Below are 23966 nucleotides of genomic sequence, written 5' to 3'. Positions count from 1 at the left end.
ATGTAATTGAATACATCAATCTTTTCCCTTGTTGTTTCTGGACCTTAAGTCATAGTGTAGAACATTTTCTACATTTCTAGGCTATAGTGAACACACTCATTTTTTATAAATAACATTTACATGTTCCCTTTACTTACATTTCCATCTCTAATCCATTTGGAATTCTTCCTGGTATATTATGTGAGGAATGGATCCAGTTTTATTTTTCTCCCCACATGGCTCTCCATTTATTTCAATGCCACTTTTTAGATCAACACTTTCCCAGAAATTTAAGAAGCCACTTTGTTGTATACTAAATTTATACATGCAAATGGTGTACATCAGGCTTTTTTCTATTTTGTTCCATTGGTTTACCAGTCTTTTCAAGCATTGCTATCAAATGTTTTAATTACAGAGGCTTTTCAGCACATTTTAATTATTTGGAAAAGCTAGGTCCTCTCTTTGTTCTTTTCCAGGGTTTTCCTGGCTATTATTGCTTGTTCTTCCAACTGAACTTGATAATCCACCTGTATAGCACCTGGCAGAATGTGAAGCATTTTAAATTGGGGTTATGCTAAGGGAGAAATGGTTTCTTTAGGATGGAGTCTTTTTTACCCAAAAACATAGTTTATCTTTTTTCATTTGCTCAAATCTACTGTTTTGTTTTTCAGAGGTGTTTTAATTTTTCTCACATGGGTTTTGAACATTTTTTAGAATTTATTCATGTGTTATCTTAAATAGTCTTCTTTTCCATTACATTATCTCTTTACTATTTTTTTTTTGCTATAAACGTAGACTATTGAGTTTGTAAGTTAAATTTATAACTTGTCATTTTACTAAATTTTCTCATACTTCCAGTAGCTTTTCCATTCACTATTTTGAGCCTTTCTGATACATAATTATGCTACATGCAAAAAAGTTTTACTTTTTTCTTTATAATTCCTAAAACACAAATTGCATTGACTTCTACTTATGGCACAATGTTAGGCAGCAGTGGAAATAGTGACATTTTTGTCTTATTCCTGACTAATGGGCATGCCTTCGTGATCTCCATTAAATGATAGGCAGGCATTTGGATGCATTCCAGAAGATTGTTTACTTTTAAACATAAACTTAGCATGGTTATCTTCATAAATGCATGTTGGCCCAGATGTGCTTTAAAAAAAAAAAAAAAATATATATATATATATATATATATATATATATATATATATATATATATTATTGATTTTTTTACAGAGAGGAAGGAAGAGTGATAGAGTTAGAAAATTGATGAGAAACATCGATCAGCTGCCTCCTGCACACCTTCTACTGGGGATGTGACAGCAACCAAGGCACATGCCTTTGACCGGAATCAAACCTGGGACCTTTCAGTAAGCAGGCCAACACTCTATCCACTGAGCCAAACTGGTTAGGACCACACATGCTTTTTGTGAGTGAGAGAAGCTGGGCCTGGCTCTCACCTCTGTGCCAGGACCACTTGCCCATGGGCGTGACCCTAACGTGGGCACAAGCTTTGCCTGTGGTTTAAGGCAGAAAAAGGAGTGAGAAGTGTGCCTACAGAGTTTTGGGTATTGTTTTTATCTCTACCATACTTGGAAAGTCTACTACATTCTCTGAATGTCAATTCTTCTCTTTAAAAAGTTCCAGTTAACTTAGTCACGATGCTAAAATATCTGTGTTCACAGAAGCAGTCACAGCAATGGGGTACAGAAGACTTTGCAGCCGCAAGCCTGACCTGACCTTTTGGATGTTCCAAAGTCGATGTGCTCTTGAAAAGCTGGCCTCTTTCTGCTGGCTTTGTCCTGAGCCTAATCTACAGTCAGAACAAGTGTTTCTCTGTAAAAGACTTCCTTCTCCTCATTTGCTTTTTATTTCCCACAGTTGGGGCCATTTGTGAGCTCCTGGACTAACAAACAAAGCAAAGTAACTCTCAAAGATGCTGTGTTCAAAATGGTCATTGAAAGGCCCAAGGAAGTACAATGGACTCAAAGCAGGAGGAGACCTGAATGTAGGAAGTCTCTTCAGGGCTGGTTTCCGTGCTGCCCACCACAAACAGTCTGGGCTTTGCAGGCTCCTCTCAACTAAGTCTGGGTGAATGCCAAGCCCGGCCTTACAAAGGCTCATGGTGGGAAGCCCCCGGGGTGAGTTGCAGGGAAAAGCCCGCCTTTTACTAGAACCAATTAAGAGCCAAATTACTGAAATTCTGTTTGGCCTCTGTTGGTATTTTAAAACCATATTTAAAACATTCTAACGTTGTGATTTCAAGGGTCACGCCCCTTGTGTTTTCCCCAAGCTAACACATTTTGTTTCTGAATGTAAACATATAAAAGTCACATCAGTTTTGAGTTTGTTTTACAGTGTACAAACCCGTATCATCTCTGTTTCTTGATCTTTGTTATCTCCAGTTTACCAGTGCTGTGAGAATCAGAGAATTTGAGGAATGTGCCCAATGTGACAATGGCAGGGCCAGGCTTGAACCTGAGTCTTATGGAGCCACACTGTGAATTCATGCCATTCATTCCATCATCCCATTCCATGTGTACTTATCCTCCACACACATTAGTTGTAAAACACACGTGAACAAATATGGGTGCAAGTATTTATGGACCTTGCTATACAGAGTTCTGCATTTACAAAATAGGTAACTGACATGACAGCTCTCTCTTTAGGAACATCAATCCTAGGATTATTCTAAACAGAGAGTTCCCTGCTGCCCTTAAAATTGGAATTCATTTTCAAAAACTGATTTACACATAAAGTGTCAGGCACAGACCTATTAGAGGCAGTGACATTTTGCCATTATTTTTTTTTAACACAGGGTCTCACATTAGAGTTGGCTGCTGCCTTATTGTTTTCTCTATGTAATCGCACTTGCCCCAGCATTTCCCTAACTTAAGTATACCAGGAAGTTTTGGGCCACTGTCCTTTTTACCTGCTCTGTGTGCCACGACACTACAAGAGAGGAAAGAAAACCTTTGATGAGGCAGTGTCCCTTGGGAGTTCCTTGATCTGGGGCCCTGGTCGGCAACCTGTGGCTCGCGAGCCACGTGCTGCTCTTTGGCCCCTAGAGTATGGCTCTTCCACAAAATACCATGGCCGGGTGAGTCTATTTTGAAGAAGTGGCCTTAGAAGAAGTTTAAGTTTAAAAAATTTGGCTCTCAAAAGAAATTTCAATTGCTGTACTGTTGATATTTGGCTCTGTTGACTAATGCATTTGGGAAATCATGGAGCAGATTTGGCACAAGAGGTTTTTTTTTCTTTTTTCTATCCTTCCCCCCAGCACTCCCCTTTTAAGCAGAGCCAGGTGGAGAGAAAGGATAATTCCAAGTCCAAATTTTCAAGGTAAAGATTGTTTGTAAAGAAAGGAGATTAAAAGGAACTCTCAGCATGTCACTTAGAGACAGAAGAGGAACGAACGGAACCCCCGTGGCTGAGGAGGACAAGGCTAATGTTAGGGGTGGCAGGTTCCAGACCTGCCAGCCCCAGTCAACACAGACCCAAAAGTCTTGGTGGCCCATCTCAGTGCGCTGGCTTTGGGGGCATTATGAATTCTGAGATTATATGAAAGAGGTTTTTAATCTCAAGTTTGGCTGTGGAGCGTACAAATACGCTGGTTTTCACATCTTTATAAATCAAACCAGGACTTGAAAAATAAAAGTATATTAAAATCACCAAAACACATATCATGAGTCCCCATATCGAACTAGTGTAACTTTTAGGTTATTTTTTGGGCATGACTATCTTTCATAAGTAACAATAAAAGCCACACATGCATAATACTGTCTAGTTATCAGGTGGATTATTCCAATTTTAAGTTGAAAGGGGGGCTGTAACAATAAAACCTGCATGTGTCCAACACATCACGGAATTTCAAGGACCTTCTCATAATATCTTATTCTTACAACAACCCATAAGGCATGTAAGTCTTAGCCTTATTATACAGAAGGAACTGAGTCTCATCGAGATGGAGCTACATCCTGTGGTAACACAGATGGGCACTGGTTAAACGCTGACTTGAAATTGAATAACCTGATTGAGGGTCAGTGCTCCTTCTGCTATGCCAAATGCTTACCCTAATGCATTAAAGCGTATACTGTGTGTGTATGGGTGTGCAGGGGGAAGTTCCCGAGGTGTATCTGAGTTTGAGGAAGAAGAAGTGGGTTTGTATCTCTTGTATACCTAGGGTGGCCACCAAACCACCATTCTGTGCCTCAGTTTCTCTCCAGAAAAATGAGTGTAATGGTGATAGGGTGGCAGGGAAATGAAACTTAAGAATAAGACTTGCTAAATCTTATTATGCAAATATGAAGAATTTTATATTACTATGTATTTCCATCCATTGACCCTTTGAAAGAGTCATGCTCTACATTTGATTAAATTTGCTGTGAAGATGCAGTAGCTCAGACCAGTCTGGCAGATGTTTGAGGAAAGTTGTTAAAATTCATAATTTCTCATCCTCAGAAATGCATGTCTTTGTCGTCTGTAAGCTCGGCGGGTTGAAGAGAGGGCAGTGAGGAGGATGGGATATTATGTATGGCTGGCTATGAGACATTCTATTCTAATGGCCACAGGGGTGCCACATTCCCAAGGCAGCCACCTTAAAAAGTGTCTCCCTGGTAACTAGTAGGGCTAGGTAAGTTGCTCTTCCTGCCTTAGAATTTAGTTGTGCCTTTCAGAGGCAGCACAGTGTATGGTTCAGATATAAGACTATGGAATCCAACTGTCTGTGTCTGGGCCCTGATCCACTCAAGTTACTGGACCTTGCTTTGCCTTAATTTCTGAATCTGTAAAATGAGCATGACAATAGGGGATTCGTTTGTGAATTCATAGGGGAGCCAGATGGCAGGTCTGACAAGCTCGGTGACCAAAAGGAACTACACCGGTTGGTCTGATTACAAATTCCTAACTGGGCATATCACAGCAGGTAGTCATGTCTCAGACCTGTGGTTTCCTTAGCAAAGATCAATCTTTACTTTAAAGTGAGCTCTGTCCATTGTTCTCATGCCTTCAGCATCACAGAGTAATGTTCTTTTCTAGACCCCTGGAAGGCACAACAGCAGGCACCAGAACACAAGATCATTTAACTCCTCATAACTATCCGGTTCCCTGCATACCATCTCTGTGTACTTTAAATGTTAAGTATTAACAATCACCTATGTGTTTCCATTCTGCTTTTTACTCAATCCTACAGAATTCCCTGCTTTGCTTTCTCCCACTTCCTTAAGCTACCACCAATGGATTTCATGCATCTTCCTTCCATCTTCTTTGATATTAATGTATGAAACAGCTGCCATTCTCCAGAGCATTTGAGGTCTTGCTCCCTGGCCTATGTCAACAGTGTGGCTCAGATAAGCTCATGAAAATTCTCTGCAGGTTTGGATGTCTCTTAGGTGGACAGTTTCCTGTTTCAAATGACCAGACGTAGCAGTTTAAAACGACACTCATTTATCATCTCCTAGTTCTGAAGATCAGATGTTTGAGTATGATAAAGCTCAACTGGGTTCTCTGCCAGCATCTCACAAAGCTGAAAGCAGGGATGTGTTCATTTCTGGAGGCTCTGGTGATGAATCAGCTCCAATTTAGCTGAATCCAGTTCCTTGAGGTTATAGGCTTGAGGCCCTTTGTCCTTGCTGGCTGTCAGCAGAAGCCGCTCTTAGCTCCTCAAGGCTGTTCGTGTTCCTTGTCATGTTGCCGCCTCCACACTCAAACCAATGGTGGTGTTTCAGATTCTCTCACAGTTGGAATCTTTGCCCCTTTTGCTGCATCTTTTCTGACTTCAGCTGGAGAAAGTCATCTGTTGAGGAGTCCATGTGATGATACTGGCCCATCTGGATAACCCAGGATTTTCTATCTTAAGATCTGTCACCTAGATATTCCCCTTACCCTCTCATAGCAGCTGGTGCTCCTGTGATTCCTCACAGTTCCTCTAACGGACTGTACCACCTCTCTCAACCCTGTGTCCCTCCCTTCTCAGGCAGACACTCATGCTCATCTCTGAACTTCTACAACATCAAAGTGAAGAACACTTCTGTAATGTGAAAGAATAGCATGACTATTTCTATTTTTTTATTTTTATTTTTTATTTCTCAAAGGGAGTTAACCTCTTGTTTGCTATCCAGGGCTTTAGTAGACAAACTTATTCTCTTTCTTAACCCAGACCAACAGTGCTTTGGAACATCATGGAAACAGCCAGCTTGGTCACTTTGAAAACCAACCACCCCCTCAGGTGTGTATGTTTTTTAGGGAGCATGTTGAAACTTTTAACTGGAGTTTCTGAGTGATGAAAAAAGTGATGATGAATTAATTTATCCTAACATTTTTGGGCCACATACGCATTTGGACATCTGATGAATACTGAGGACCTACTCTCTTAAAAAAGGTACATACACACCAGCTTTTATAAACAAGTTGATGGGCTTGAGGCACCTTTCAGAATATCTTGGAGAGCTTAATTTGTTTGCACAACTGGGTACTGATTTGCACTGGTTTGCTGGAGGCAGCAGGGGTTAGAGGTTGGGCAGAGGTCTTCACAGGAAAGAAAGCAGCTAGAACCAGAGTGTGGGTTTTTAAATCTCTCCACTCCACATTATTCATTTCGTGGTCTAGACTCGAGTAATGCTATTTCTGGTGCCAATCATGAACTACTTGTTCCCATTCCATGACATTATACATGTAGAAAGTGGGAGTAGGTTTTTAAAGGTACTTTTTGGACCACAGAAAGCACTCAACAATGTTGGATGGTTTTAGGCAAAAAGAAGACTGTGTCAAAGAGCCATCAAAAGTGGCCACCCTGGGAGGGAGCCTCAGGAACTAGGAAAATCCAGGAATGCACCTCCAAGTCCTTGACAAGTTCTACCTGGATTGATCTGCATTGAAGCTACTTTCAGGGATCATCTTGCACTTCCATCCCAGGACAGTCAGCAAGTGTCCAGAACAGTCCTCCATGGAAAGCCTGGGATGCAGCACTGAGTCATCCCCTTCCCAGGAGCGCTGGCTCAGGCTCTCATTCATGTCCCACAACCACCTCGGTAGCGGTCTCCATGATACAGATGGTCCACTAGGCTAAGTGAGGACAGTAATACCAGCAGCAGCAGCAGCTAATATTTATTAAGAACTTACTGTGTTTAGACCTCATGCTAATACTCTGTATCTATAAACGCATGCAACCCACAGCAATTCTAGTGATGCAGGTGTGAGTCTGCCCATTTTATAGATGCAAGGACTAGAGTGCAGAGAAATTTATGGACCTGCACCTGCTGGAAGGAATTCAGCTACTGTGTGGAAGAGCTGGGATTGGAACACGGATTTATTGCTACCAAGCCCGTGCTGTCAAATACTCTGCTGTATTACATAAAGTACAGCAACGTCCTTCATAAAATCAACAACTATTTTATGCAGAGGCCCTTGTCCATCTCGCCAGGAGGTTTCTTCATATGTTGGGAGGCTCTCTGTTCTTCCATTTAGTACATCTGCATCTTTGCAACTTGACCTCCGCAGCACCATTTTACAGTCTGCGCTCACGTTGGGGAATGTTAGTAAGGAAAAGGATGTTTATTCATCACCAGATCGTGTAGCTCCGAGGCACGAGAATCCTGTGAGTTGGGAGAACAGGCCAAACCGAAGATGAAGGAAGCGTTTTTCATGCAGACAGAGAGCCTGGAGGCTCAGATTTATTTGACATTCGCCAAGTAGACTTCCACATGTTGTTTATGGCCGATTGAAACTTGTGTCATACCGTGTTTTATGATTCCAGATGAACAAAGCAGAGAAGAGTTCCCAAAGGGAAACTGAACAGGTGCTTGGGGGCTCAGGGCATTTATTCAGTTATACGGTGAAGGGTATCTGTTTGATGGTGGAATCATTAGAGTCAGGGTTGGAGCATGCTTTAGTGGTTTCTGAAAGAAAGCTAGGATGCTTTTCTTTCCCCAAACATCCTCTTGTAAAAGTGTCCTTGACGCGGAGGGCTTTGACTGCCTCGGGGAGCAGCTGCTGTCACGACTGCCAGGAGGGCGGTGGCACGTGTGAGCGGAGGCTGCTGTGGGGTGTCCAGGCCCAACACAGCCCGGTAGACAGTGGTGGCTTTTTGGTGGTAATAATGATGACATACAGGTTTATGCTTTGGAAGCTGTTAGTTCTCATTTCTCGAGAGGGTCATGGCTCTGGGGACACAGAGTAACTTGGAAGCTTTTGACAAGAAAAATCTCTGGATACCCTTTATTAATTCGCTTAGCTTAGCTTGGCCTTACCAAGGGGAGATTCCAAGTTCACCCCAATTCTCTGACTCCTTCCCAACTGGCCTGGAAATCATTAGTCTGAAATAAATTCCATCTTAATTTTTTTAAAACTAGATACACATGAGTGACCTGGTTTTAAAATATGAATCACGGTGACCTCAGGCATCTAGTACAGCTCCTTGCACATGGTATGCATAAAGAAATAGTTGTGAAATAGATGCTGTTAACTGCTTTCTGGTTGGGTCCTAATGAAATTCTAAAATACATGTTTCATTGATAATTTTTTTTGGTTTGCATGAATGGGTTCTATGCTTTGGATCCAGCATGCCTGCTATATAGGTCCTGTTGAATATGTAGTGTCTGCTATTCATTTGCTTATTCTAAAAATATTTAATATATCTCAAAAAATCCTGGGCATATTGAATTACCATGTATTCTCTAAATATACTTAATATATCTCTAGTACATCCTGGGCATATTGAATTACCATGTAATTCAATTATTATAAAACCCTGGAGAAAAGTATGGAAATGAATAGGGTTCCATGCTTTATTTGTATTTCACTCAGATATATCTTGTATTTTTCAGTGGTGCTAAAAAGTTGAGGTTGGATATGCTAAGACATGTCTAATTTAAAAAGCTTGATTTAAATTTCCACTTAAATTGAATGAGCACTGAAGACTTAGCAGTACTGCAAGTGGGTTATTTTATACTAGAGGTCCAGTGCACAAAATGCACAGGTAGGGTCCCTAGGCAAAGCTGATTGGGGCCTTCCAACTAACAACTGGGGCCTTCCTTTGCTTCATGTCGCCCCCTGGTGGTCAGCACATGTCATGGTGAACTATTAAACTCCGGAGTTGGAGCCAAGACCGGTTTGGCTCAATGGATAGAGCGTCGGCTTGGGGACTGAAGGGTCCCAGGTTCAATTCTGGTCAAGGGCATGTACCTTGGTTGCGGGCATATCCCCAGTAGGGGGTATGCAAGAGGCAGCTGATCGATGACTCTCTCTCATCGATGTTTCTAACTCTCTATCTCTCTCCCTTCCTCTCTGTACAAAATCAATAAAATATATTTAAAAAAAAAATAAATAAACTCCGGAGGGGAGAATTTCCATATTAGGCTTTTATATATATATAGATTAGGCTGGTGCAATTCCTGTAGGATGTCAACCACAGACACTTTCCTGGTGTCCTGAAAAAATACCCTGAAACTGTACAACTTTAGATAGGGTGACCATGTGATTTATTGTCCCAACTGGAGCAATTTTAGGAGTTAATGAAATTAATTATATCATTGCCACAGGAGAAAACTGGACCCTCTCAGGCAAATAGGATCCTATAGTCATTCCAGGAAGGGCTCAGGAGCAGTCACATTTCAGCCTGCTTTATCTTGTGCATGTTCCTCTCTTTCTAGGTGTCTGTTTATTCAGATGAAAGTAAAAGGGTTGTACTATTGTATAATAATCCTTACTATTTCCTAAGAATCCCAACATTCTGTGATTATGAATAGTGTCAAAGGGGTCTCAGCATATTTTTGAAACCTCTTCAAAGTAAGAGGCAGCTGCATAGAGAAGCACATGAAACACTCTTCCTCTTATCCCCTTTTCAAAACTACACAGTTACAAAGGCTTACATCATATTTTAAACACATCAACACTTACTTCAGGGCTGGCAAGCATTTCATCTTCACTACCTGAAGGACTGTGTTGGGGAGGATTCTGAGGACACCTGGGCTCAGCGGAGAAAAGGATCTTGATCAACAGTAATGGCCTCTGGGGTCATGGGAACCAGAGAGGGAAGTGGGAAAAGTTATAGGACCCGAGTGTGTGTGTGTGTGTGTGTGTGTGTGTGTGTATACCAATCCTGTCATAACTATTCTAAAGTATCTGATACTAAAATAAAAACAAATAATAAAAACCCTTTTCTTGCATTTAGGGCAAACCTGCCTCATACTGATAGCTAACACTGTGTTTGTCTCACCTAGAGATTTTCTCCTCCTTGATTCCACACCCTTTCAGAAACACTCAAGTAGCAGAGTAGAAGGAGTGGTCCCGACCATGGCTGCCTGTTAGAATCCTGTAGGATCTCTGGGAGTGGAGCCCAGTCTTCAGTGGTTTTAACAACCCCTAGGTCCCTCCACCAATCCAGGCTAAAATGGGACGGGGGAGTCTGAGCACCAAATTCCAGTCCTTGTCTTTAGCAATGCGTGAGACCTTAGCTGTATCACTCATCTGATCGCAGTTTGTAAAATGAAGTTGGACCCTTAGGTATTCTCTAGCTCTAACTTACTGTGACTAACAAATGAGGTGAATAAAATCACAGTGTGTTAACTCAGACAATGTAAATGTTCTCCTCCTTATAAATTCAAGGAAAGCTGATGTTGTCAAAGAGATAAATCTACAGCAAATGATCAGCGAACAAACACATCTCACTCTCCCATACAGGAACAATCACGATTTCTGGAAAGAAGCTGCTCAGTTATACAATACCTGTAACAGGATCCTTTTTTTGGTTGTGCTCTCAAATGATTTTTTTCTAGACACTAGAGACCCATCGGCCTAATTTACTATGTCCAATGCATTTTGCAATTGTTCACAACTCTGACTTCAGCAGACCTTTCAGCAAGCCCACTGTTTAGCAGCTTGATGTCTTACCTGAGTGACAGCGACGTTTGTCCCATCTGTGACTTCCACAGTCATATTGTAAATGGATCTCTGCTCTGCATCCAGAGGTTTGGCAATGACAATGGTCCCGACACCCTTCTCTGCGTCAAAAGAGCTGTCAAAATTCCCCCCTGATGATTTCACAAAAACAACATCAAATTAGCATATCTGAGAAGTTATTACATGGGTTGAAGCACATTGCTCTAAAGTGAGCTCTTATATAATAATATTTTTGACAGGCATCCTTATGTTTTAATTTTGTATATCTAACTTAATTCATATTGTAAAACACAGCTGCTACAATACATAACAAATGTCACCCCAAAATAATGTATTGTAAAGAAAACCTCAGCACTAATGCTAAGAGTAGTGAAGCATAAACTGACTCCATAAAATATTAATAAAACTAAAGACCCATAAACCCCTCATAGCTCCTGGGTTAGGAATTTGTATAACCTTTTGCTTTTCCAAAGTAGGTTACATTCTAAATAAACTGTCCAGTTATGATGAACAAAAATGAGTAGACAGTCCTAAATCTATTCCAGGATTGATGGTAAACATTTGGTTGCTAGAATTCAGAGTCCCCCCCATCACATGCCAAAAATAAAAATATAAATACTGTGGCAAAAGAAAAAGCAAAACAAGAGAAGAATTTCATATAAAATTTTTTATCTCTGCAAGTTGGGATATTTATAGAAATGTTTTTATGCTATTTTGACAATGTGAATTATTTTTCTCCCTCCAAAGTAGAAAGTCTATGGGAGACTTAAAAAATGAAAGAGGTTGAGAAAAAGATTAGCTTATGTATATCAAATTATAAAACAATTAACTAAGAAAATTTAGAAAACTATACTTGTCCCCTCCTGGACCAGGTATAATCTATAATCTGTGAATAATGTACTGAAGACAATACAGGCCTTGCAAACTTATTATAGATGTTTTCCATTCCTGTGAACCAAAATGTGGTTTATGACTTTTCCAAAATGAAAGATCTATTTTTAGGGGAAAGAGAAGATAATGGTTTATACCATTTATAGGCTAGAACAATTTTAATTAAATATCAGTATATGTTTGCAAGCTCTATTTATTTTTGTCTGAAATTTCATGATGTGAATTTTGCTCCTAGACGGTAATTTTATTTAGCTACAGCTCACTGGGCAATGCATTTACTGAATTTCCTATTTCAGAAAAGAAATCTCGAGTTCTTTTTACAGTCAGCATTCTTTTCCTTTCATTTTGCTGATCAGTGAACAATACTATATACAATTTTTATGATATTACAAGTGAGCAGGTGAGTTCAGGGAGAGGAGAATTTTACTTGAATTACTAGAATTTGATATACAGTGACACAGAATAAATACAGTAACTTCCCCCCCTTGTCCACAGGGAATAAGGGGAGACTCCTTATCTAGATGCAGGAAATCCAAGATAGTACTGAACTCTGAATACACTATGATTTTTCTGACACATATGCCTATAGTAAAGTTTCATTTATAAATTAGGCTAAGAGATTGATAACATTAATTCATAATAAGATAGAACAATTTTAACAATATATATTTTGTAATACAAGTTATGTGAATGTGATCTCTCTCAAAATACCACCTACACCACTCACCCTTCTTCTCGTGATGATGTGATATCATACAATGCCCAAGTGAGGTGAATGACATAGATATTTTCAGAACAAGGTTGACTTCAGGTAACTGAGACCAGAGAAAGGGAAATCATGGCTGAGGGGACACTGCTGTACCGTGATTAATGAAGAAAAAAAAAAACACACAAAAAACCTGGTCACACATATCTCAAATGCTTATTGCTTGCAGTTGTCATATACACTTAAAATTATTTAATTGCCAGAGAGAGCCCTTGACATTTCATTAAAGTCATGGAGATACAGGGGTACCACTGAATTTCTTGGAAAAGGTACATTTTTCAAAAATTTCATCTAAAAAAGAGACTCATCTTCCAATTAATATCTTTAACTGGTTTACTGAGAACTTAATGTTAATTATAAATTTAAAAAGAGTATTTTGAAGATCAGGATAAGGAGAAAGGGGAGAAAATCTAGGCTGAAGAGGGAAGCAAGCTCTCAGGTGACCACGTCTTCTCCGAGGAGGATGTCTCATGTGGATTACCACGTGGAATAAAATGTAAGGCTGATTCGAGGGTCTGAAATAAAGATCTTAATGAGCAAAGGAAAATCATTTGCTATTGAGTGGTACCTTCTAAAAAATAACTTTGCCAAGGAAACTTTCAAATCTCCTCAGACTTGTGTAGGAAAAAAAAAAGATAAGAATGCAACTTCTTAAGACATTAAATCACATTTCAAATCAGTTTTAGAATGTTTTCTTAACTAAGAATTATAGTAGCTCTGGTTTAACTTTCAACTGTAATCCGAAAACATTAAGTGGAAAATTTCAGAAATAAACAATTCATAAATTGCTTGTTGTTAGTGTGATTAAATCCTGAACTGTCTAGCTCTATCCTGCCCTGGGCATGAGCCGCCATCTCTATATCCAGAGTATCTATGCTATTTATGCCTCCCTTGGTTATCTCTAACTTGCATTCAAATAACCCGAATTTGACTTAATTAATGGCCCCAAAGCACAAGACTGTTGATGCTGGCAAGTGAGATATGGCAAAGAGAAGGCGGAAGGTGCTTCATTTAAGTGAAAATGTAAAAGTTCTCAACTTGGAAAGAGAACAAATCTTGTGCTGAGCCTGCTAGGATCTGTGATAAGAGTGAAATTTCTATTTGTGAAATTGTGAAGAAGGCAACAGATACATGTGCTAGTTTTGCTGTTGCACCTCAAACTGCAAAAGTCACCGTCACAATACATAGTAAGTGCTTTGTTAGGATGGAAAAGGCATTAAACTGTGGGTAGAAGACATGAACAGAAAACGGGTTCCAACTGATGGCTTTGTTTTGTGCCAGGAAGGATGTCAGCAAGGACCCCTGAAACAAGTGACGCCAAGCCCTTTATTGCAAGGAAGGGCAGGTTACACAGAGTCAGGACAAGGTTTAGACTGAAAAAAAAAACACAAACTGTTGGAAAGACCACATTCACATAACTTTTATTACAATACATTGTTGCAATTGTTCTATTTTATTATTACTTTTTATTGTGAATTTCATACTGTGCCTAATTTATAAATTAAACTTTGTCATAGATATGTATGTACAGGAAAAAACAAAAACAAAAACAAACCAACAGTATATATAGAGTAGGGTACTATCCACTATTTCAGCATCCACTAGGGTCTTAGACATATCTCCCTAGGATAAGGGGAAACTATACTATATTTTCTTAAGTCTGAGGACACGGATTGTTTTTGGGTGTGAAGGAGGATGGAAAAAGAGGTCACCTTTCAACATCAATTATTTTAGAAGGCAAAAATTTATAGAATAAGACAAAATAGAATTTATGCAAATTATAGAACTTTGGATTAGAGAACATGAAAGCAAAGATGTCCGGTTTCAGTTATTGTCTAAATGGGGCAATCCTATATGTGCTCCCTCACCTACTCAAGACTCACATTTTCCTTGGGGTCCTATGCAGACATACATGGTCATTTCATGTGCTTAGAGGCATAAAATGGACTTATTTTATATATGGCATATACCTAGTAGATTGTGAGCTTTATTATTCATTATTTGTCCTATCAAATAATATTTCTGGCTACTTTTAGGGCTGTAAATTTTTGTAGTTCTCTCTCTTCCTCTGTGTGTGTGGTGTGTGTGTGTGTGTGTGTGTGTGTGTGTGTGTAACCTTCATTCACCTTTACTGTTTCAAATATTCTAGAACAGAAACCTTTAAAGGGGGTCAGGGAGACAGACAAGCAAAAAGCAGACCAAGGAGCGCCTGAGAGAGCCTGTGAGGTGGCTCCCAGTCCATCAGCAGGGCTCACAGCCACTGAACATCGCCTCCAGGGCGTTTGCTCCCAGTTAAACCAAGGTTTCATGTAAAACAAGGTTCCCAAAATCTTGCCTTTTGTTTTAAAATGAATTTCTGACAGGGGACACTGAGCCTAGACCAGCAGTTCACCATCAACCCTCACACAATTTAATAGCTACCACTTAAGCATCCCATCTCATAAACAACTCCATCTCCACCCCCCCGGCCCCGCCCCCCAACCCCGCCCCCAGGGCTCATTTTTTCAGGCTCCTTTATAGCCTGAAAGGTGATTTCATTTCATAGCAATTCATCTGGGGCGAGACTCTCAATGGAAGGAGCCCATTTCCACTAGCAGCCTTCCCTTTAACCAAGCGGTGCTTCCTCAGAGCCAGTAACACAACATGCAAAGCCAGAGTGAGCTGCTGCGGCAGCCTTAGCTCAACAAAAAGGGGGAGAAGAAAGGGCACCCCAGCAAAGGGTCCGAGTGTCAACAAAGTGGGGAAGTGGGAAAGCCACAGCCCGGGCGTCGCTGCAGGGGTGTGCGGCAGAGATGGTTAAAGCGAGGTTGTGAACAGCCCACAAAACAGATAAGTCACGTTGGGGACATTCCTGTGACTGTTTCCCATCAAGACAGGTGTAACGGGGTCAACAAAGAGCAGAGGAGGTATCTTAGATATCTACTGGGTTCTAAAATTAAATACAGCAAGACAGAATGTCTTAAAAACTTTTTAAAAAATGGGACAAGTACAAAAATCCCATGAGCCAGCAGCTACTGCTTGACTGTGCTGGGCAGCAGGATGTTGGGCCACAATTTGGTCATTTTTCTTTAGGAAGTGCGCAAGCATCACCATCTCCCCATGGTGAGACCCAGTGGTGAGGATCACACCGCTTCCTTCTCAGAGAAGTTTCCGGGCCCCTCCCCTAGCATATGATCCCATTCCACTCTCCGTGCAATTGCAAAAATATCAAGCCAAACCTAGTAGTCACCAAGGGGGATGTGTTATTGGAGAAGCATCCAAAACACGGAGCTGCTGAATCTCAATGAATTAAGGGAGTCGTTCACAAGCTGTTCATTCAAGCTCCGCGTGTACACGGAACTTAAGGGGAAAGTGCTAAACATTTGATCGTGAATAATTTTCTGCCTTGGAGCGAAGCAAGCACAGCACGAGGCTGAAAAGGGCATTTACATGGCGGGCAGGAGAGGTGGGGTGGAGGGCAGGAAACAGTGGTAGGAAGGAAAATGCCTTCAATGATCTGATTTAAAATTCACTCTCTTAAAACAACGAACATAAGAAAGTACTGCTTAGGCTTTTTACTATTTTCCCTACATCTCTCCGGGTGCGCTCCCATGGCCTGTATTGTTGCTATGGAGAAAAGAGGTGCCTATTTGGGATCAAATGAGGGGCAGAGTGCAGAATAGGAGAAATGAAGTGTTTGATGTCAACTGAACATCAATTGAGCAAATGTCACCTGGATGGAGAGACAGCAATGTTAGAAATGGTGCACAGACATGGTTCCTTTCAGGAGGGGCGCGTAAGAATGTTGTGATTAGACATGTAACCATTTAGTCAGAGAAGACCCAGACACATCCAAGCTCTGGTCAGAGAACAAGGCTGCTGCTAGTGCCACCAAAGAGATTAACTTGCCCACATGATCCAACCCTAAAAAGGGAGGGCTCCATTGGGGACAAGGTTCAAGAGGGACAGGTGTTCAGCTTATGAGACAGAAGCATCCAAGAACCCAGAGGCGCAGAAACCGATGACAATGAGGGGCCAGGCAGTCCCTAACCACCTGCAACACAGAAAGGTGTTTCCACCCGAGTTGGTCCTGTGTGCTAGCTCACACCCTCAGAGAAGTATTTCAAGGAACAACCTGTCTCCTCTCTGCACACTGGGTAAGGCAAATGCACAAAGATATTGTCATTGTTTACGATCTACAATAAACACTTTCTCTAGCCTCAGTCAGGACTGAAGCTACAAAAGTGGGTGGAAACACCCCCCATGAATTCTGTGGGTGAAGAGGAATTACTTGAGGTGGGCAAGGACCGTGGCCTTTACAATACCAATGTTTGCCATTGGGATAAAGATATGGGGACCGAACGGCAAACCTCAGTGTATGCACATCAGCGAGTATGTAAATCACGGAGCTACTGAGTTGAAATTAGAGTCTCCTGAGAAGTGTGAAGATATGTGATAAAGCCACAAAGGATTATGGGTTAACTTTGTTCCCCCCATTTTAACACTCAGAAGGAACATGCTGTGCATTGGGCTGTTTAAACACAGAACAGCTGAACTTTATTATGTTTCCTTTTAATATCAGCTTCCTTAACTAGGTTACAAGTTGGGCTTCTGTTTCTGGAAGCTAGGCAGAGACTAGCTGTGTAACATCTTGTGAGCAGTGGTCTCTTTGGAGACACAGGAACGTGACTGGCAGATCCTTGGGGCAGAGAGTTCAGGCTCGGGAACAAAATCATGCTGGCCATACAGTTTTTGTGAAGTCATATTTTGGTGGGAGGAAAGAAATGCAATTAAACAAGAATCAAGTAGATGTATAACTGGAAATGAGGAGACTACTCTCAGGGGGGAAAGCATGCTGAAACACTGTGCTCACTTAATGAGAATGATCTGTTACAACAGTTGTGAGCTGTAAGTGCTAGACCAGGATGTTATATTCTCTGTTACCCTGAGTGTCAGTGTAGGTGTCTGAATGCAGTAGGTCAGTGGTCGGCAAACTGCAGCTCTCAAGTTTGAAGAGGGAGAAGCAGAAAACACATGTGGCTCAAGAGCCGCAGTTTGCTGCTCTGTTGACTAATGAGTTTGCGGACCACTGACCTAGACTCTGGATTCCAATAATTACAGGCTGTTATTGTTCCTTGTGATTAAGCCCCTATCCAGTGGTTGGCAAACTCATTAGTCAATGAAGTGTCAAACAGAAGCTCTCGAGCCACAGTTTGCTGACCACTGCCACTAGGTTTATAATGGAAGCCTGCCTTGACTCCCCTTGGAAGAGTCATAGAGTATTTACCTGGGCAAGACCTACCGTATTTTTCGGACCATAAGACGCACCAGTTTTTAGAGAAGGGAAATGAAGAAAAAAAGATTCTGAAACAAATAGTGTCCTAAAATATTTTATGTGCATTAAAATCCAACATCACAGTCATAAACACATATAATCAACCCTGTAAAGTAAACAGCAGCATTTAGAACCATTTTAGAGCCGGGCAAGTAAAAAAACTTTTTTTTTAAAGTATATGTGTAGGCTATATTTGGACCATAAGACGCAGGGACTTTCCCCCCCCACTTCTGGGGGGGAAAATAGTGCGTCTTATGGTCCGAAAAATACGGTACTTTAATCCGAGACCCTGTTTCAGATCCGTGCTGAAACTGTATGCCTCATGTCTATTCTTAGCATTCAATTATAGTGCACTGCTACGTTTCTTAACCATTGGAAGTACTGTTCCCTCTTGCCTCTATTGTTAGCTTGGACAGGAAAGATGCTTAGTAAGGAGAAAGGGAAGAGAGAGGGAAGTTTCAATGGCTAAGGATAAATAAGCAAGAAATCTTAAAAGTGAGAATGAAATGTTTGAATATGATAAAGAAAACAACAAGCTGTTGTCTGCAGATTGAGAAAAAAAAAGATTGTTAGATTAGAAAGGATTTTCAAAGGGGGATTTTTGTGGAAGAGGGACCATATCTAGATTGAAAGCAACCAGCACCCGGGGAAAGTATTTTATTTTTGCAGTGAAATAGAGAGTTGGTGTTTCAAGAAGTTGGGTAGATGCGGGGGTGGAAATAAAATCATTTTCTGTTTGAGCCTCCAGCTAAGTACGTTCTGCTTGTAGGAGAAGCTTGGCTAGAGGTCACCAGGGACATCTCTGCGACAGAAGCATCACAAAGCAGAGGGACAACCCTGTGGTCTTCATTAAGGATCGACTCCGGACACCAGCTCTGAGAGTATGCTATAAGAAGAGTATAGCACTGAGACACACCATCAGGGAGAAGCAGAAAACGGATGCCATGGTTTTGACAGTGATTCCCAAACATACATTTGGAGCAGCCTAAAGGGACTCTTCCTAGGGAGGGCTCTCATTTGCAAACTGCCCCTCTTAGAGCAGTGGTGGATATGGCTGGGAATGCAATGGAAGGTCACACGCACTCAGCTGATCTCAGATGGCATCACAGGGATAATGCATTGTCTACCTGGGCCATCTCTATCAATCACCATTGTTTATCCCACACACCCTCAGTGGACCACAACAGAAGCATTGGCAGAAGGACGGAATGAAGAAACAAAGGTCTTGAACTTAAGGCTTATGAATGGAGCTAGAGAATGAAATGTGAATGAAAATATACAATAGCACTAATAATGCTGATATAAAACATGCAAGTAAGGGAACATGCAGTACTACCAGGCATGCTTACCTATACATAACCATACACACACACATGCAGGAATGCTGAGGAATTGCAAACTTGCCTTAGCTAAGTGGGGTCAGATGGTTGGTCAGAATGAGCATCAATGAAAGGTGTGCTTGCAGGGCTTTTGAAGAGGGTGGGCGGGGAAGGTGGTGGGTCATGCTGAGGGGCAGGGGGTTGCATGCACAGATCACACAAGGGACAGAAGCAATGTTGTTAGGCTGTCTGGATGCTTGCAAACTGGACTGCCAGGGAAGGAGGGACATAAACTGGTGGCTGATGAGAGAGGGCAGCTTCTCCACAACTGGAGGCAGCACCCCAGGAGGCCAGTTGCCTATTGGGTTTGGACTACACTCCTTTAGGTTACTTAAAAGAAGTCACTATCACACATGCCCCTGGAGGCCCGGCACCAAGGACACATGTTGACACTGAAATGCACTTTCTGAGATTCCACCTGGGCATGGTAGCATAGGAACCACCAACACAGAGAACACAGACAACCAGGCGATACATAGAGGCAGCCCTTGGTTTCACCAAGAAAGAGAAAGCTGCATCAGATAATAATTCAACGACTTGAAAATTACTGAGAAGATATCGAAGCAGAGACATCTTTTGTGGATCAGAGGAGGTTCCATGTCAAATGCATTAAGCAGAGATGAAGAAGGAGTTGAAAGTTTGGAATGAGGATGGCCATGTATGGGGATGCTGTGATTAATGCCAATTAAGTAAAGCAGACGTTCTACCATCATTTCAGAAGATGAAATATGTAGGAAACAAGCCCTTTCTTGCTTGGAGTTCGGAGGTCTGGTTGGGGGTCATGAGGCAATTTTTTTCTGTGCCTCATTAAAACGGACGTGGAATGTTCCAAATGCTTTCCCCAGATCCAGACATTCCTGGGAAAGAGAGGCAGGTTCCTGCCCATCCTTTCCAGGCAGTGACATGTAGAAGGAAATGACTCCCCCAGACCAGCAATCTGGATTCCGCCTCCCACAGAGAACCGTGGGAAGCCAGCTCTAGCTCAGCCCAGTCAGATCCAGGGCTGGCAGACACTCTCCTCTCTCTCCTCTGAGCAACAGCCTAGGTTTTCTGGTCCTCAGCACTTATTTCCTTTCCACCGCTCTCCCTGCGGGTTTTTTGAGGGCAGCAAGTGCTGTTTCACCCTCTCCTTTTGCAGCCTGCGTGCTTGCTTGCTTTCAAGGAATGCAAAGGTTGGCTCCCAAGGTCTATCCTGCGTGCTTCCATCTGCTTTCTCTATTCAGCTCTTGAGGGAAGCTCTCACTAGCTATATATCCTGGTTCCATTTCCTGCCCTTCCTTTTGTGGAGAGCAGCCAGGAAACTCCTCCTGGTGGGGTTTTGGGGTCTAGGAACGGCATTACCGCTGCAAAACTGACGAGTTGGGATATATTTTACTTTACTTCTCAGTTGGAAAAGGCCCCATTAAATAAACCAACCTACAAAAAAAGATGAAAACAAAACAACAAAAAAGCCCAGGATACCTCAAAAACAATGAAAACTAAATCAGAACAACCCCCACTGGAAACCCAAACCCCATCCAACCTCAAATAAAAGAGTCACTGGATACGAGTAATGCAATCGCTGTTAGAGGCGGGAATGAGGTCTGTGGGCTGCACCTCAGCCTGTCACAGGCAGTTATGAAAGATGTCATTTAATTCGCTTAAAAAAAAAGCTGTAAAAGGCAGATTGGATAGTTGTATTTTAGCAAATGTGTTTGCACTAAGGGTACCTTCTGTTGAACAGTTCTGCCCACAAGCTGTCTGTAGAATATAGAACATCTCTCGAGCATGCTTGCCACCTTGAAGCAGGGCAGTCGGGAGCAGAAAAAAAAAAGAACAGAATGCAGAAAAAAGGTGAAGAAAAGGAGAGAAATGAAGGACAGCAAGTCTAGTACCATCAATACATTTAGAAATGAGATTAGCCAAGTGTGACAATAGAATTTAAATGACACACAGAGAGACACTAAGATTGCAGTAAATAACGGACTATGGAAAATCCAGCCAGAGAGCACTTTCTGTTCAGCTTAGCTACAGAGTCGGAACGAAAGCACACGTCTATTACTCATTTTACTGGCTCTTTTGCATTCCAGCACTGCGTGTTTCAATCTTAGCACTGGTCATTAGTGTTTTTTTCTTAATTTGTTTTGTTTTGTTTTGTTTTGTTTTGCTAGTTGCTCCAAACTCTCAATGATCACAATGCCCCACACAGCTCTGGAGGACTCAAACTTACCAACTATGTCAAACCACAGAGGGGTGTTAGCTGGCTGCACAGACACAACCCCCACAATCTCAGTGACTCTATCGCTCTCCATGACTGTGAAGTTATAAAACGGCTCATCGAAGGTTAGCGGTATAGACGAAGGGGGTGGTTTTTTGATCCATTCAATGTGGAGACGGGCCGTGGAGGATTTCTGTGGGCGCCCATTGTCCACTGCCTTTATCTACTCACACACGGAGAAAAAACAGAAAGATGTCTTAGAGCTCGGATCCTCTCGGATGTTTGGACCTGTCACTCATACATTGTTGAGCTGAATGCACATACTCATCACAGTGTCAGCAAAGGGAAGAAGAGAGTGGAGGTTTGGGAAGAATGAGCTCAGGAACGGGAAGGGAAACAGCTTCAAGTTGGTCTCCCGGGGGGCCCCGTGGCACATTCACCGGAAAGTGATTTGGACCACAGCCAACCTTATAGATGTGGAAAACTTGAAAAAAAAAATGTTGCACTTACAATTCTTAGCTTTTTATTGTCATGAGTGATAGATACATGAGTAGAAATAGCTCTTTTGATTCTTTATACCTCGGAGGGTGATGCTGGAAAGGGAATAAAGCACATTGTGAACCTCTGCTTAAGTGTGAATGAAGTGTGTGCACAGGTGTGTGTGTGTGTGTGTGTGTGTGTGAATGGTTATGTTTTGCAGCTCCCTCCTTCTGCTTTATTGTGGAGAAGGATTCCACTCCCACAGTCCAGGGCAAGTGGAGTAGGTGTGGGAAGGCAGCAGTCTTGCTCTATTTGCCTCAGAGGCCCTTCAGTTATTCCAACTGACTGATGGTGAAGACTTCTCTTGATGAGAGCATGGGCAGTGGAATGGAAGAGAGATCGTTAATGATTCTTCTATATAGTCTGATGTAAAAGCCAAGGAAAGCATGTCTCCTCACCCATATGTGCAGGGTTAACTGCTATGGTATCCTAGACTTAAATTGGGTGTGGGGGGTGGGGGAAGGAGGGGGAAGGTAAGTCACCAATGAAATAAAAGAAAAACAAAGGGCTTAAAAATATCAGACTGAAATGAACATTTATAGATGCATGGGTAATAGTGACTGCCTTTAGACACAGTGGCAACTCCTAGCTCCCTAGTGCTCTGTATTTATGGATGACCACTTTGCCCTGGAAAATTCCTGTTAGAGGGAGGATCCTTGAAGATAGATGTCTTAGGTCAGATTCCCTAGGAGCAGATCCCGAGACAGGGATTTGAGTACAAACGATTTTTGGGTAGAGGAGAAGTGTTTTCAGGAGGAAGGAAGTGAAGAAAGCAGGATGGATGGGGGAAGATGTTAAGCAAGGATGTGGTCTCAGTTAAACTCTAATCTCAGCCTTATCCCATAGGGACCTTGGGATCATTAACTGCACCACCGATCTGGATCCACCTGGAGGCGAGGGGGTTGGAGTTTTGTATGAGGTGCTGGTTAGTCATTGGTTGTGGGCTGCTGGGCTGGGGTGGGAATGCGGAACCAAGAAATTCAGTCAAGGAAGACTCTCTGGAGAAGAGGGCAGCTCTGAGCCCTTAGCGGCCAACATCCAGTCACATCAGTTTGGGGAGAGCTGCACCAGCCTAGTAGAGGGAATCTGGATGGGCACCAATGGCATCTGCTGCAGTCCATGCCATCCTCACAGATTCCCATTGGCTAGTCTCCCACACCTGCAAAAGTACTTACTACATCGGAGCTTCTCATGGTACAAACAAGGCTAGCTTTTTTAAATTTTTATTATTATTATCTTCTCTTCTCTGCCCACTGTTCTGGATGCATTACCGAGCAGAGAAAGAACCCAAGTCCAGAGAATAGGAGTGAAAATATAAATTAAGGGACAAAGGGCATTGTGTAAAAGAATAAAGAATGGACTGTATCCAGCAGAGAAGTTTGATGACTAATAGAAAGATGGCAGATGGTGCTAACCCATGCCATTTGTTGGGTCCCTAGAAAGTGCCCATCATTTGTAGGATGATCAGTCCTCTTTCTGGCATGTCTAATGTGGTTAGGGATCGGGGGAGCAGGCTGGCATCTTAGACATGGGAGTTTAAGTCTCTGTTTGAGATGGTGCTCATGTCTGTTTTTAATTTTCTAACACTGAAAATTTGTCACTTTTTACTTAAGGTTTTTTCCCCTTCCACTTTGTAGAGAATAAGCATAACTGTGATTTGTGTCTCACAATTCACAGTTCATGTTCTATCGCACTGTCAACAATTGTAAGAGTTGTTTTCTTTGGAAATTCTTGGAGACACATTGAGTGATGCTGAGTAGCAGGTGGGATGTGTCACTCTGCTATTCCCCTACCCTCCAGTTTACATCTATGCACAGTACCTTGAAACAATTTAGGGTTACAGGGAATGTGCTGAGTGTGTGGTGGAGTAGGATGTAGTCTGGGATTTGCGGATAGGAAACAACCAAGGAAAATAGTATCACTATTTTAAGGATCCTGAAACAGAGGTAGCCTTCCACTATTTTTCACTCTCAAGATTTACTATTTAAATAAATATACATG

General features: G+C 41.9%; 1 protein-coding gene across 2 annotated transcripts in view; it reads right to left on the bottom strand.

The window, feature by feature from the left end:
• The window catches only part of FAT3 (FAT atypical cadherin 3), a 636217-nt gene that overhangs the window by 105775 nt on the left and 506476 nt on the right, over positions 1–23966 (bottom strand). For both annotated transcript variants that reach the window (XM_045577545.1, XM_045577546.1), the window contains exons 6-7: positions 21438–21648; positions 10870–11009 (exon numbers count right to left, since the gene is read on the bottom strand). In XM_045577545.1, coding sequence (XP_045433501.1) covers positions 10870–11009; positions 21438–21648 — 351 coding nt within the window. The remainder of the gene's footprint in view (positions 1–10869; positions 11010–21437; positions 21649–23966) is intronic.

Source organism: Pipistrellus kuhlii, unplaced genomic scaffold (genome assembly GCF_014108245.1).
Source record: "Pipistrellus kuhlii isolate mPipKuh1 unplaced genomic scaffold, mPipKuh1.p scaffold_m20_p_9, whole genome shotgun sequence".
Classification (NCBI taxonomy): Eukaryota; Metazoa; Chordata; class Mammalia; order Chiroptera; family Vespertilionidae; genus Pipistrellus; species Pipistrellus kuhlii.
Note: the sequence above shows the minus strand (reverse complement) of the source record. Positions and strands in the feature narration are given on the sequence as shown.